The sequence below is a fragment of the Labrus mixtus genome, unplaced genomic scaffold (genome assembly GCF_963584025.1).
Source record: "Labrus mixtus unplaced genomic scaffold, fLabMix1.1 SCAFFOLD_110, whole genome shotgun sequence".
Taxonomy (NCBI): Eukaryota; Metazoa; Chordata; class Actinopteri; order Labriformes; family Labridae; genus Labrus; species Labrus mixtus.
Genome location: NW_026870141.1, coordinates 30,580 through 47,500, shown reverse-complemented (window position 1 = coordinate 47,500; position 16,921 = coordinate 30,580). Strand labels below are relative to the sequence as shown.

The 16,921-nt window shown below is 40.8% G+C and overlaps 1 protein-coding gene across 3 annotated transcripts in view; it reads left to right on the top strand.

The window, feature by feature from the left end:
* The window catches only part of rfx5 (regulatory factor X, 5), a 72,591-nt gene that overhangs the window by 50,716 nt on the left and 4,954 nt on the right, over positions 1-16,921 (top strand). For 2 of the 3 annotated variants that reach the window (XM_061033570.1, XM_061033568.1), the window contains exons 9-11: positions 13,555-13,631; positions 13,711-13,824; positions 13,916-16,441. In XM_061033570.1, the coding sequence (XP_060889553.1) occupies positions 13,555-13,631; positions 13,711-13,824; positions 13,916-14,950 (1,226 nt within the window). In that variant the 3' untranslated portion in view covers positions 14,951-16,441. The remainder of the gene's footprint in view (positions 1-13,554; positions 13,632-13,710; positions 13,825-13,915; positions 16,442-16,921) is intronic. The other variant, XM_061033569.1, reaches the window with a different exon arrangement.

Sequence of the window (16,921 nt, the reverse complement as noted above, 5' to 3'; positions counted from 1 at the left end):
AGTCCTGCACACTGTCTAAAGAACACACACACAAACACACAAACACACAAACACGCAAAACACACAAACATACAAAACACACAAACACGCAAAACACACAAACATACAAAACACACAAACACACAAACACACAAAACACACAAAACACACAAACACACAAACACACAAACACGCAAAACACACAAACATACAAAACACACAAACACGCAAAACACACAAACATACAAAACACACAAACACACAAACACACAAAACACACAAAACACACAAACACACAAACACACAAACACGCAAACACGCAAAACACACAAACATACAAAACACACAAACATACAAAACACACACACACACAAAACACACAAACATACAAACATACAAAACACACAAACACACAAACACGCAAAACACACAAACATACAAAACACACAAACACGCAAAACACACAAACATACAAAACACACAAACACACAAACACACAAACACGCAAACACGCAAAACACACAAACATACAAAACACACACACACACAAAACACACAAACACACAAACACGCAAACATACAAACACACAAACATACAAACACACAAACATACAAAACACACAAACACACAAAACACACAAACATACAAACACACAAACACACAAACATACAAAACACACAAACATACAAAACACACAAAACACACAAACATACAAAACACACAAACACGCAAAACACACAAACATACAAACACACAAAACACACAAACATACAAAACACACAAACACGCAAAACACACAAACATACAAAACACACAAACACACAAACACACAAACACGCAAACACGCAAAACACACAAACATACAAAACACACAAACATACAAAACACACAAAACACACAAACACACAAACACACAAAACACACAAAACACACAAACACACAAACACACAAAACACACAAACATACAAAACACACAAAACACACAAACACACAAACACACAAAACACACAAAACACACAAACACACAAACACACAAAACACACAAAACACACAAAACACACAAACACACAAACACGCAAACATACAAACACACAAACATACAAACACGCAAACACACAAACACACAAAACACGCAAACATACAAACACACAAACATACAAACACGCAAACACACAAACACACAAACACACAAAACACACAAACACACAAAACACACAAACACACAAAACACACAAACACACAAAACACACAAACACGCAAAACACACAAACATACAAAACACACAAACACACAAACACACAAAACACACAAACACACAAACACGCAAAACACACAAACATACAAAACACACAAACACACAAACATACAAACACACAAACACACAAACACACAAACACACAAACACGCAAACACGCAAAACACACAAACATACAAAACACAAACATACAAAACACACACACACACAAAACACACAAACACACAAACACGCAAAACACACAAACATACAAAACACACAAACACGCAAACACACAAACACACAAAACACACAAACATACAAACACACAAACATACAAAACACACAAACATACAAAACACACACACACACAAAACACACAAACACACAAACACGCAAAACACACAAACATACAAAACACACAAACACACAAAACACACAAACATACAAACACACAAACACACAAACATACAAAACACACAAACACACAAAACACACAAACACACAAACACGCAAAACACACAAACATACAAAACACACAAACACGCAAAACACACAAACATACAAAACACACAAACACACAAAACACACAAACACACAAACACGCAAAACACACAAACATACAAAACACACAAACACACAAAACACACAAACACACAAACACGCAAAACACACAAACATACAAAACACACAAACACGCAAAACACACAAACACACAAAACACACAAACATACAAAACACACAAACACACAAACACACAAAACACACAAACATACAAAACACACAAACACACAAAACACACAAACATACAAAACACACAAACATACAAAACACACAAACACGCAAAACACACAAACACAGAAAACACACAAACATACAAAACACACAAACATACAAAACACACAAACACGCAAAACACACAAACATACAAAACACACAAAACACACAAACACACAAACACGCAAAACACACAAACATACAAAACACACAAACACGCAAAACACACAAACATACAAAACACACAAACACACAAACACACAAACACGCAAACACGCAAAACACACAAACATACAAAACACACAAACATACAAAACACACACACACACAAAACACACAAACACACAAACACGCAAACATACAAACACACAAACATACAAACACGCAAACACACAAACACACAAAACACACAAACACACAAACACGCAAAACACACAAACATACAAAACACACAAACACGCAAACACACAAACACGCAAAACACACAAACATACAAACACACAAACACACAAAACACACAAACACACAAAACACACAAACACACAAAACACACAAACACACAAACACACACAAACACACAAAACACACAAACACACAAAACACACAAACATACAAAACACACAAACACACAAACACACAAACACACAAAACACACAAACACGCAAAACACACAAACATACAAAACACACAAACACGCAAACACACAAAACACACAAACACACAAAACACACAAACATACAAAACACACAAACACACAAACACACAAAACACGCAAACACACAAACACGCAAAACACACAAACATACAAACACACAAACACACAAAACACACAAACACACAAAACACACAAACACACAAAACACACAAACACACAAAACACACAAACATACAAAACACACAAACACACAAACACACAAACACACAAAACACACAAACACGCAAAACACACAAACATACAAAACACACAAACACGCAAACACACAAACACGCAAAACACACAAACATACAAACACACAAACACACAAAACACACAAACACACAAAACACACAAACACACAAAACACACAAACACACAAACACACACAAACACACAAAACACACAAACACACAAAACACACAAACATACAAAACACACAAACACACAAACACACAAACACACAAAACACACAAACACGCAAAACACACAAACATACAAAACACACAAACACGCAAACACACAAAACACACAAACACACAAAACACACAAACATACAAAACACACAAACACACAAACACACAAAACACGCAAACACACAAACACGCAAAACACACAAACATACAAACACACAAACACACAAAACACACAAACACACAAAACACACAAACACACAAAACACACAAACACACAAAACACACAAACATACAAAACACACAAACACACAAACACACAAACACACAAAACACACAAACACGCAAAACACACAAACATACAAAACACACAAACACGCAAACACACAAACACGCAAAACACACAAACATACAAACACACAAACACACAAACACACAAACACACAAACACGCAAACACGCAAAACACACAAACATACAAAACACACAAACATACAAAACACACACACACACAAAACACACAAACACACAAACACGCAAAACACACAAACATACAAAACACACAAACACGCAAACACACAAACACACAAAACACAAACACAGAAAACACACAAACACACAAAACACACAAAACACACAAAACACACAAAACACACAAACACACAAACACGCAAAACACACAAACATACAAAACACACAAAACACACAAAACACACAAAACACACAAACATACAAAACACACAAACACACAAAACACACAAACACAGAAAACACAAACATACAAAACACACAAACATACAAAACACACAAAACACACAAACACGCAAAACACACAAACATACAAAACACACACACACACACAAACACACAAACACGCAAAACACACAAACATACAAAACACACAAACACGCAAAACACACAAACATACAAAACACACAAACACGCAAACACGCAAAACACACAAACATACAAAACACACAAACATACAAAACACACAAACATACAAAACACACAAAACACACAAACACGCAAAACACACAAACATACAAAACACACAAAACACACAAACACACAAACACGCAAAACACAAACATACAAAACACACAAACACACAAAACACACAAAACACACAAACACACAAAACACACAAACACACAAAACACACAAACACACAAACACACAAACACGCAAAACACACAAACACACAAACACGCAAAACACACAAAACACACAAACACACAAACACACAAACACGCAAACACACAAAACACAGAAACACACAAAACACACAAAACACACAAACACACAAAACACACAAACACACAAACACGCAAACACACAAAACACACAAACACACAAAACACACAAAACACACAAACACACAAACACACAAACACGCAAACACACAAAACACAGAAAACACACAAACACACAAAACACACAAACACACAAAACACACAAACACACAAACACAAAACACACAAACACAGAAAACACACAAACACACAAAACACACAAAACACACAAAACACACAAACACGCAAAACACACAAAACACACAAACATACAAAACACACAAAACACACAAAACACACAAACATACAAAACACACAAACACACAAACACACAAACACACGAAACACACAAACACACAAACACACAAACACACAAAACACACAAAACACACACAGAAAACACACAAACACAGAAAACACACAAACACACAAAACACACAAACACACAAAACACACAAAACACACAAAACACACAAACACAGAAAACACACAAACACACAAAACACACAAACACACAAAACACACAAACACACAAACAGAAAACACACAAACACACAAACACACAAAACACACAAAACACACAAAACACACAAACACACAAAACACACAAAACACACAAACACACAAAACACACAAACACACAAAACACACAAACACACAAACACACAAACACACAAACACAAAACACACAAACACACAAAACACAAAACACACAAACACAGAAAACACACAAACACACAAAACACACAAAACACACAAAACACACAAAACACACAAACACACAAAACACACAAACATACAAAACACGCAAAACACACAAACATACAAAACACACAAACACGCAAAACACACAAACATACAAAACACGCAAAACACACAAACACACACAAACACACAAACACACAAACACACACAAACACACACAAACACACAAACACACAAAACACACAAACATACAAAACACACAAAACACACAAACACACAAACACACAAACACACAAACATACAAAACACACAAAACACACACAAACACACAAACACACAAACACACACAAACACACAAACACACAAACACACAAACATACAAAACACAGAAAACACACAAACACACAAACACACAAACACACAAAACACACAAACACACAAACACACAAACACACAAAACACACAAACATACAAACACAGAAAACACACACAGAAAACACAGAAAACACAAACACAGAAAACACACAAACACAGAAAACACAGAAAACACACAAACACAGAAAACACACAAAACAGACAAAACACACAAAACACACAAACACACAAAACACACAAACACACAAAACACACAAAACAGACAAAACACACAAAACACACAAAACACACAAAACACACAAACACAGAAAACACAAACACACAAACACAGAAAACACACAAACACACAAAACACACAAACACACAAACACAGAAAACACACAAACACACAAAACACACAAAACACACAAAACACATAAAACACAAAACACAGAAAACACACAAACACACAAACACACAAACACACAAACACGAAAACACACAAACACAGAAACACACAAAACACACAAACACACAAACACAGAAAACACACAAACACACAAAAACACAAAACACACAAACACACAAACACACAAAACACACAAACACACAAACACACAAACATACAAAACACACAAACACACAAACACGCAAAACACACAAACATACAAAACACACAAACATACAAAACACACAAAACACACAAACACACAAACACACAAAACACACAAACATACAAAACACGCAAAACACACAAACATACAAAACACAAACATACAAAACACACAAAACACACAAACACACAAACACACAAAACACACAAACACACACAAAACACACAAACATACAAAACACACAAAACACACAAACACAGAAAACACACAAACACACAAAACACACAAACACACAAAACACAGAAAACACACAAACACACAAAACGTAGAAAACACACAAACACACAAACACAGAAAACACACAAACACACAAACACACAAACACACAAACACGAAAACACACAAACACACAAACACACAACACACAAACACACAAACACAGAAAACACAAAACACACAAACACACAAAACACACAAACACACAAACACACAAACACACAAACACACAAACATACAAAACACACAAAACACACAAACACACAAACACGCAAAACACACAAACATACAAAACACACAAACATACAAAACACACAAAACACACAAACACACAAACACACAAAACACACAAACATACAAAACACGCAAAACACACAAACATACAAAACACAAACATACAAAACACACAAAACACACAAACACAGAAAACACATAAACACACAAAAACACAAAACACACAAACACACAAACACACAAACACACAAACACGAAAACACACAAACACACAAACACACAACACACAAACACACAAACACAGAAAACACACAAACACACAAACACACAAAACACACAAACACACAAACACACAAACACACAAAACACACAAACACACAAACACACAAACACACAAACACACACAAACATACAAAACACACAAAACACACAAACACACAAACACGCAAAACACACAAACATACAAAACACACAAACATACAAAACACACAAAACACACAAACACACAAACACACAAAACACACAAACATACAAAACACGCAAAACACACAAACATACAAAACACAAACATACAAAACACACAAAACACACAAACACACAAACACACAAAACACACAAACATACAAAACACACAAACATACAAAACACACAAACATACAAAACACACAAAACACACAAACACACAAACACACAAAACACACAAACACACACAAAACACACAAACATACAAAACACACAAAACACACAAACACAGAAAACACACAAACACACAAAACACACAAACACACAAAACACAGAAAACACACAAACACACAAAACGCAGAAAACACACAAACACACAAACACAGAAAACACACAAACACACAAACACAGAAAACACACAAACACACAAAAACACAAAACACACAAACACACAAACACACAAAACACACAAACACACAAACACACAAACACACAAACACACACAAAACACACAAACATACAAAACACACAAAACACACAAACACACAAACACGCAAAACACACAAACATACAAAACACACAAACATACAAAACACACAAAACACACAAACACACAAACACACAAAACACACAAACATACAAAACACGCAAAACACACAAACATACAAAACACAAACATACAAAACACACAAAACACACAAACACACAAACACACAAAACACACAAACATACAAAACACACAAACATACAAAACACACAAACATACAAAACACACAAACACACAAACACACAAAACACACAAACACACACAAAACACACAAACATACAAAACACAGAAAACACACAAACACAGAAAACACACAAACACACAAAACACACAAACACACAAAACACAGAAAACACACAAACACACAAAACGCAGAAAACACACAAACACACAAACACACAAAACACACAAAACACACAAAACACAGAAAACACAGAAAACACACAAACACACAAACACACAAAACACAGAAAACACACAAACACACAAACACACAAACACAGAAAACAAAGAAACACACAAACACAGAAAACACACAAACACAGAAAACACAGAAAACACAGAAAACACACAAACACACAAAACACACAAACACACAAAACACACAAACACACAAAACACACAAAACACACAAAACACACAAACACAGAAAACACACAAACACACAAACACACAAAACACAAACACACAAACACAGAAAACACAAACACACAAACACACAAACACACAAACACAGAAAACACACAAACACACAAACACACAAAACAGTGTTCTGCAGGTGTTCTACATGTAGTTCTGCAGGTATTCTACATGTAGTTCTGCAGGTGTTCTACATGTAGTTCTGCAGGTATTCTACATGTAGTTCTGCAGGTGTTCTACATGTAGTTCTACATGTAGTTCTGCAGGTATTCTGCAGGTGTTCTACATGTAGTTCTGCAGGTGTTCTACATGTAGTTCTGCAGGTGTTCTACATGAAGTTCTGCAGGTGTTCTGCAGGTGTTCTCCATGTAGTTCTGCAGGTGTTCTACATGTAGTTCTGCAGGTATTCTACATGTAGTTCTGCAGGTGTTCTACATGTAGTTCTACATGTAGTTCTGCAGGTGTTCTACATGTAGTTCTACATGTAGTTCTGCAGGTATTCTGCAGGTGTTCTACATGTAGTTCTGCAGGTGTTCTACATGTAGTTCTGCAGGTATTCTGCAGGTGTTCTACATGTAGTTCTGCAGGTGTTCTCCATGTAGTTCTGCAGGTGTTCTGCAGGTGTTCTACATGTAGTTCTGCAGGTGTTCTCCATGTAGTTCTGCAGGTGTTCTGCAGGTGTTCTACATGTAGTTCTGCAGGTGTTCTACATGTAGTTCTACATGTAGTTCTACATGTAGTTCTGCAGGTATTCTACATGATGAAGTTCTGCAGGTGTTCTACATGTAGTTCTGCAGGTGTTCTACATGTAGTTCTGCAGGTGTTCTACATGTAGTTCTGCAGGTATTCTACATGATGAAGTTCTGCAGGTGTTCTACATGTAGTTCTGCAGGTGTTCTACATGTAGTTCTGCAGGTGTTCTGCAGGTGTTCTACATGTAGTTCTACATGTAGTTCTGCAGGTGTTCTACATGTAGTTCTGCAGGTGTTCTACATGTAGTTTTGCAGGTGTTCTACATGTAGTTCTGCAGGTGTTCTACATGTAGTTCTACATGTAGTTCTGCAGGTGTTCTACATGTAGTTCTGCAGGTGTTCTACGTGTAGTTTTGCAGGTGTTCTACATGTAGTTCTGCAGGTGTTCTGCAAGTGTTCTACATGTAGTTCTGCAGGTGTTCTACATGAAGTTCTGCAGGTGTTCTGCAGGTGTTCTACATGTTGTTCTGCAGGTGTTCTACATGTAGTTCTGCAGGTGTTCTACATGAAGTTCTGCAGGTGTTCTGCAGGTGTTCTCCATGTAGTTCTGCAGGTGTTCTGCAGGTGTTCTACATGTAGTTCTGCAGGTGTTCTGCAGGTGTTCTACATGAAGTTCTGCAGGTGTTCTACATGTAGTTCTGCAGGTGTTCTACATGAAGTTCTGCAGGTGTTCTGCAGGTGTTCTCCATGTAGTTCTGCAGGTGTTCTGCAGGTGTTCTGCATGTAGTTTTGCAGGTGTTCTACATGTAGTTCTGCAGGTGTTCTACATGTAGTTTTGCAGGTGTTCTACATGTAGTTCTGCAGGTGTTCTACATGAAGTTCTGCAGGTGTTCTGCAGGTGTTCTCCATGTAGTTCTGCAGGTGTTCTGCAGGTGTTCTCCATGTAGTTCTGCAGGTGTTCTGCAGGTGTTCTACATGTAGTTCTGCAGGTGTTCTGCAGGTGTTCTACATGAAGTTCTGCAGGTGTTCTACATGTAGTTTTGCAGGTGTTCTACATGTAGTTCTGCAGGTGTTCTACATGAAGTTCTGCAGGTGTTCTGCAGGTGTTCTCCATGTAGTTCTGCAGGTGTTCTACATGTAGTTCTGCAGGTATTCTACATGTAGTTCTGCAGGTGTTCTACATGTAGTTCTACATGTAGTTCTGCAGGTGTTCTACATGTAGTTCTACATGTAGTTCTGCAGGTATTCTGCAGGTGTTCTACATGTAGTTCTGCAGGTGTTCTACATGTAGTTCTGCAGGTATTCTGCAGGTGTTCTACATGTAGTTCTGCAGGTGTTCTCCATGTAGTTCTGCAGGTGTTCTACATGTAGTTCTGCAGGTATTCTACATGATGAAGTTCTGCAGGTGTTCTACATGTAGTTCTGCAGGTGTTCTACATGTAGTTCTGCAGGTGTTCTACATGTAGTTCTGCAGGTATTCTACATGATGAAGTTCTGCAGGTGTTCTACATGTAGTTCTGCAGGTGTTCTACATGTAGTTCTGCAGGTGTTCTGCAGGTGTTCTACATGTAGTTCTACATGTAGTTCTGCAGGTGTTCTACATGTAGTTCTGCAGGTGTTCTACATGTAGTTTTGCAGGTGTTCTACATGTAGTTCTGCAGGTGTTCTACATGTAGTTCTACATGTAGTTCTGCAGGTGTTCTACATGTAGTTCTGCAGGTGTTCTACGTGTAGTTTTGCAGGTGTTCTACATGTAGTTCTGCAGGTGTTCTGCAAGTGTTCTACATGTAGTTCTGCAGGTGTTCTACATGAAGTTCTGCAGGTGTTCTACATGTTGTTCTGCAGGTGTTCTACATGTAGTTCTGCAGGTGTTCTACATGAAGTTCTGCAGGTGTTCTGCAGGTGTTCTCCATGTAGTTCTGCAGGTGTTCTGCAGGTGTTCTACATGTAGTTCTGCAGGTGTTCTGCAGGTGTTCTACATGAAGTTCTGCAGGTGTTCTACATGTAGTTCTGCAGGTGTTCTACATGAAGTTCTGCAGGTGTTCTGCAGGTGTTCTCCATGTAGTTCTGCAGGTGTTCTGCAGGTGTTCTGCATGTAGTTTTGCAGGTGTTCTACATGTAGTTCTGCAGGTGTTCTACATGTAGTTTTGCAGGTGTTCTACATGTAGTTCTGCAGGTGTTCTACATGAAGTTCTGCAGGTGTTCTGCAGGTGTTCTCCATGTAGTTCTGCAGGTGTTCTGCAGGTGTTCTCCATGTAGTTCTGCAGGTGTTCTCCATGTAGTTCTGCAGGTGTTCTGCAGGTATTCTACATGTAGTTCTGCAGGTGTTCTGCAGGTGTTCTACATGTAGTTTTGCAGGTGTTCTACATGTAGTTTTGCAGGTGTTCTACATGTAGTTCTGCAGGTGTTCTACATGAAGTTCTGCAGGTGTTCTGCAGGTGTTCTCCATGTAGTTCTGCAGGTGTTCTGCAGGTGTTCTCCATGTAGTTCTGCAGGTGTTCTCCATGTAGTTCTGCAGGTGTTCTGCAGGTGTTCTACATGAAGTTCTGCAGGTGTTCTACATGTAGTTTTGCAGGTGTTCTACATGTAGTTCTGCAGGTGTTCTGCAGGTGTTCTACATGTTGTTCTGCAGGTGTTCTACATGTAGTTCTGCAGGTGTTCTCCATGTAGTTCTGCAGGTGTTCTGCAGGTGTTCTACATGTAGTTCTGCAGGTGTTCTGCAGGTGTTCTACATGAAGTTCTGCAGGTGTTCTACATGTAGTTCTGCAGGTGTTCTACATGAAGTTCTGCAGGTGTTCTGCAGGTGTTCTCCATGTAGTTCTGCAGGTGTTCTACATGTAGTTCTGCAGGTGTTCTACATGTAGTTTTGCAGGTGTTCTACATGAAGTTCTGCAGGTGTTCTGCAGGTGTTCTCCATGTAGTTCTGCAGGTGTTCTACATGAAGTTCTGCAGGTGTTCTCCATGTAGTTCTGCAGGTGTTCTGCAGGTGTTCTACATGTAGTTCTGCAGGTGTTCTGCAGGTGTTCTACATGTTGTTCTGCAGGTGTTCTACATGTAGTTCTGCAGGTGTTCTACATGAAGTTCTGCAGGTGTTCTGCAGGTGTTCTCCATGTAGTTCTGCAGGTGTTCTGCAGGTGTTCTACATGTAGTTTTGCAGGTGTTCTACATGTAGTTCTGCAGGTGTTCTACATGTAGTTTTGCAGGTGTTCTACATGTAGTTCTGCAGGTGTTCTACATGAAGTTCTGCAGGTGTTCTGCAGGTGTTCTCCATGTAGTTCTGCAGGTGTTCTGCAGGTGTTCTCCATGTAGTTCTGCAGGTGTTCTCCATGTAGTTCTGCAGGTGTTCTGCAGGTATTCTACATGTAGTTCTGCAGGTGTTCTGCAGGTGTTCTACATGTAGTTTTGCAGGTGTTCTACATGTAGTTTTGCAGGTGTTCTACATGTAGTTCTGCAGGTGTTCTACATGAAGTTCTGCAGGTGTTCTGCAGGTGTTCTCCATGTAGTTCTGCAGGTGTTCTGCAGGTGTTCTCCATGTAGTTCTGCAGGTGTTCTCCATGTAGTTCTGCAGGTGTTCTGCAGGTGTTCTACATGAAGTTCTGCAGGTGTTCTACATGTAGTTTTGCAGGTGTTCTACATGTAGTTCTGCAGGTGTTCTGCAGGTGTTCTACATGTTGTTCTGCAGGTGTTCTACATGTAGTTCTGCAGGTGTTCTCCATGTAGTTCTGCAGGTGTTCTGCAGGTGTTCTACATGTAGTTCTGCAGGTGTTCTGCAGGTGTTCTACATGAAGTTCTGCAGGTGTTCTACATGTAGTTCTGCAGGTGTTCTACATGAAGTTCTGCAGGTGTTCTGCAGGTGTTCTCCATGTAGTTCTGCAGGTGTTCTACATGTAGTTCTGCAGGTGTTCTACATGTAGTTTTGCAGGTGTTCTACATGAAGTTCTGCAGGTGTTCTGCAGGTGTTCTCCATGTAGTTCTGCAGGTGTTCTACATGAAGTTCTGCAGGTGTTCTCCATGTAGTTCTGCAGGTGTTCTGCAGGTGTTCTACATGTAGTTCTGCAGGTGTTCTGCAGGTGTTCTACATGTTGTTCTGCAGGTGTTCTACATGTAGTTCTGCAGGTGTTCTACATGAAGTTCTGCAGGTGTTCTGCAGGTGTTCTCCATGTAGTTCTGCAGGTGTTCTGCAGGTGTTCTACATGTAGTTTTGCAGGTGTTCTACATGTAGTTCTGCAGGTGTTCTACATGTAGTTTTGCAGGTGTTCTACATGTAGTTCTGCAGGTGTTCTACATGAAGTTCTGCAGGTGTTCTGCAGGTGTTCTCCATGTAGTTCTGCAGGTGTTCTGCAGGTGTTCTACATGTAGTTCTGCAGGTGTTCTGCAGGTGTTCTACATGAAGTTCTGCAGGTGTTCTACATGTAGATCTGCAAGTGTTCTAAGCTTTAGTACTTTTTAATACTGTTGATTATGTTAAACACGCAGCATTGAAAAAGAAGTATAGAACATTTCTGAACGTCCTTCATCTCTTTTTCCTAACTTTGGTTCCCTTGGTTCCTCTGGTTTGGTTCCCTTTTCCTTTTAGTTTGGTTCCCTGAATGTAAGAATGAAATGTTTGGTGGGGTAACTGAGTGTCGTCTGTCTGCAGGAGGTCCGGCCAAAACACACAAAGTCATCAAGAAAACGCCGGCCGTCCATAAACCTGAGAGCGACGCTGAGCAGAAGGTGATCACAGCTGTTCAATTAGTGATGGTTCAGGTTCTACAGATGTTCTGTGACACTCATCACTTTCTCTGCTCTTTAGAAGGAGAACCTCGGAGACCTGAAGCAGCCGTCAGCAGACAAATCAGCTGCAGCCAAACCTTCATCCCTGGAAGCTCTGCCTCCTCCCTCCTCCTCCTCCTCTCTGCGTCCTGCTGTACGTTGACTCCTCCTCCTCAGTGGTCTTTGTTTTTCATGAATCAGTCCGATGTTTGTTGTTTCTAACTGTCTGACTCTCTGAGCTGCAGGTGGAAGCCTTCATGAAGCAGTTACCCAGAATCCTCCCTCGCAGCTCCATCCCTGACAAGACGCAGCTCTCTGTCCGCTCCTCTCCGCCGTCATTGGCTCCAAAAGACGCCTCAGGTGTGGGTGGAGCATCTGGACCAGGAGGCCCTGCTGCCGCTGCTGCTGCCAGTGGTGGTGGAGTCAAGGTTATCGCCATGGCGACATTACCACAGCAGCAGGGTGCTCCTGTCCCCTTGATGATTCTGCCTCAGGGATGTCTCTATGAGAGGGAGAAGGTGGCCCCCCCTCCTGCAGCCCCCACCTCAGTGGTACAGAAAGCACGAGGAAACACGAGTAAGCGCCCCTTGGAGTTAGCGTCAGGCGGCGGCGCTGTCGGCCTTTCTGGAGGCTCTGCTTCCAACACTCCTCCTGTGAAACGGAAACGCGGACGACCAAGAAAACCTCGACCAGAGGACGCTTTTCCGCCGCCTCGTCCTCCTCCTCCACAGCCTCACCCTCCTCCTCATCCCTCCCACCCTCCCATCATCACCTCCCTCACGGGTGGGGTCATACAGAAAGCTTCCTCCTCCTCGCAGCCCGTGCTGGAGCTGGTGATTCAGGACCAGTCCAGTCTGGTTCTGAGCCACCTTCCAGCGGACCCAGCTCACAGGCTGGTGGAGCACCGTGGGGTAGTGGTCCAGTGTCAGCCAGGAGGGGCGGGTGAGCCAGACCACCACAACAGGCCCCTACTGCTGTTCCAGAGTCCAGGAAACCCCAGCTGGGAGCTGGCGGCGTCAAGCCGGACCCCGATGGTTGAGGTCATCCAGAAAGCTCCGAGACCGAGCAATAACAGCGCTGCTACAGCGGCAGCACACCTCCATCCTCACACCGCTCTTCCTCTGCCCACGCTGCACGAGGAGCGGGGGGAGGTAGAGATCACGCTGACGCCGCTAGAGCTGCCTTCCTCCTCCACCTCCTCTCCCCCACCTGCTCCTGCCTCCTCTGTCACAGTAAAGACTGAGGAGGACCACATCTCCTCACAAAGAGAGGGACACTAGCTGTTACCTCACCTACAGCCAAGCCCCGCCCCCTCAAATCCCATTCACCTCCTCCTTATTGGTTGAAATCCCAGATTGGCCGCAGCAGAGAGCCGGTCAGGAGGATAAATGAAGCCAAAATTCCCTTCATCAGCTCCCATTGCACTTCTAAACAGACGCTTTACAAACCTGCATGTCTGTTTGTCCGTCTGTCAGTGGAGGGTCAGGAGAGCTGCTCCTCAGATCCCCGGGCCCCATTTAAACCTTCCTTCCCTCCTTGCATCCTTGTTTCCTTAATCCTTAGATTATTCCTTTTCTGTGCTGAGGGATGGTTTTCAGCTGCATCACCTTTACAGCCTCCAATCAGCTGATTCATGGAGAAGAAACAGTAATGACTTTGAAGAGGATAGATACTGAAGGTACTACGGGTCAGAGCCTTGTGAAGGTTCTTTGTGTTATATATGAAAAATCACCTTTTTAACAGAGTTCAGCCTCGACTCACCTTCAATTCAACTCATGTATAAAAATGATTTCAGGATGTGGGGGTTAGAGGGATAGAAATGGAAGTCTAATAACTGAATCTAAAGTCTGGTGCAGCTGAGGACCAAGTCCTGCTTTGTCTCCAGGAAGTGGTTTTCAGTTTAACTTTTGATTTGAGGTGAATCGCAGCTGGACTCTGGGTTTCTCTGTTCTGAACAGATTTGTTTTGTTGTGTTTGTGACAGTGTTGGTGTCGTTCATGTGTGTGTGTGAGACAGGGAGGACAACACACTCAATTTCAAGGCTTTAAATATCTATTCACCAGAGATGGGTCATGAAATAAAGAGAGTCAAAGTAAAACTAGTGTGAATCAAATAAATGGTTTGAGGTAGGAATGTATTGAAGCAGCTGAGAGCGGAGGGTCTGCAGGCGTCTTTCTAGTTCCTCAGTTCTTATCAGGATTCCTTTATTTGAATCTCTCCAACATTTGAACACACGGGTTATAAACTGCACAGAAACGGTGCTTTATAATTACCTGAGCCTTGCAGGGTTTGTAATTCATCAGATACATTACAAACTCTTTGTTGTATGTGAGGGAGGGGTGTCAAAAGTAAAACACTTCTTCAGGGAGTGCAGCTCTAGTCTGCATGGTTAGTCTGGCTCAATGTAAGAAAGAAACAAGAATCACTTTATTGTGTTTTGGTCAGTTTATGAAACTTTTTTTTGTCTTTGATTTGTCAAAGACACAAATGTCACATGTTGATTCTAAGTCCTTGGAGGGCGGCAGCCATATTTATATGTATTTTAAAATGTGCCACATTTTAGAAATATTTTTTAAACACTTTAAAACTGGAGGAACGATAAAGCAGGAAGTACCTGATTGAAAACACAACAGTTCACTTGAAGGTATTTTAAAGACAGATTTCACTCAGAACTGAAACTAAACTTTATGACCTACTTTAGGGTTTAGGGTTAGAGGGTTAGAGAGTTAGAGTTTAGGGTTAGGGTTAGGGTTAGAGAGTTAGAGTTTAGGGTTTAGGGTTAGAGGGTTTAGGTTTAGGGTTAGAGTTTAGGGGTTAGGGTTAGAGGGTTAGAGAGTTAGAGTTTAGGGGTAAGGGTTAGGGTTAGAGAGTTAGAGTTTAGGGTTTAGGGATAGAGGGTTAGAGGGTTTAGGTTTAGGGTTAGAGTTTAGGGGTTAGGGTTAGAGGGTTAGAGAGTTAGAGTTTAGGGGTAAGGGTTAGGGTTAGAGAGTTAGAGTTTAGGGGTAAGGGTTAGGGTTAGAGAGTTAGAGTTTAGGGTTTAGGGATAGAGGGTTAGAGGGTTTAGGTTTAGGGTTAGAGTTTAGGGGTAAGGGTTAGGGTTAGAGTTTAGGGTTTAGGGATAGAGGGTTAGGGTAAGGGTTAGGGTTAGAGGGTAGGGTTAGGGTTAGAGGGTAGGGTTAGTGTAGGGTTAGGGTAGGGTAAGAGGGTAAGGGTTAGGGTTAGAGAGTTAGAGTTTAGGGTTTAGGGTTAGA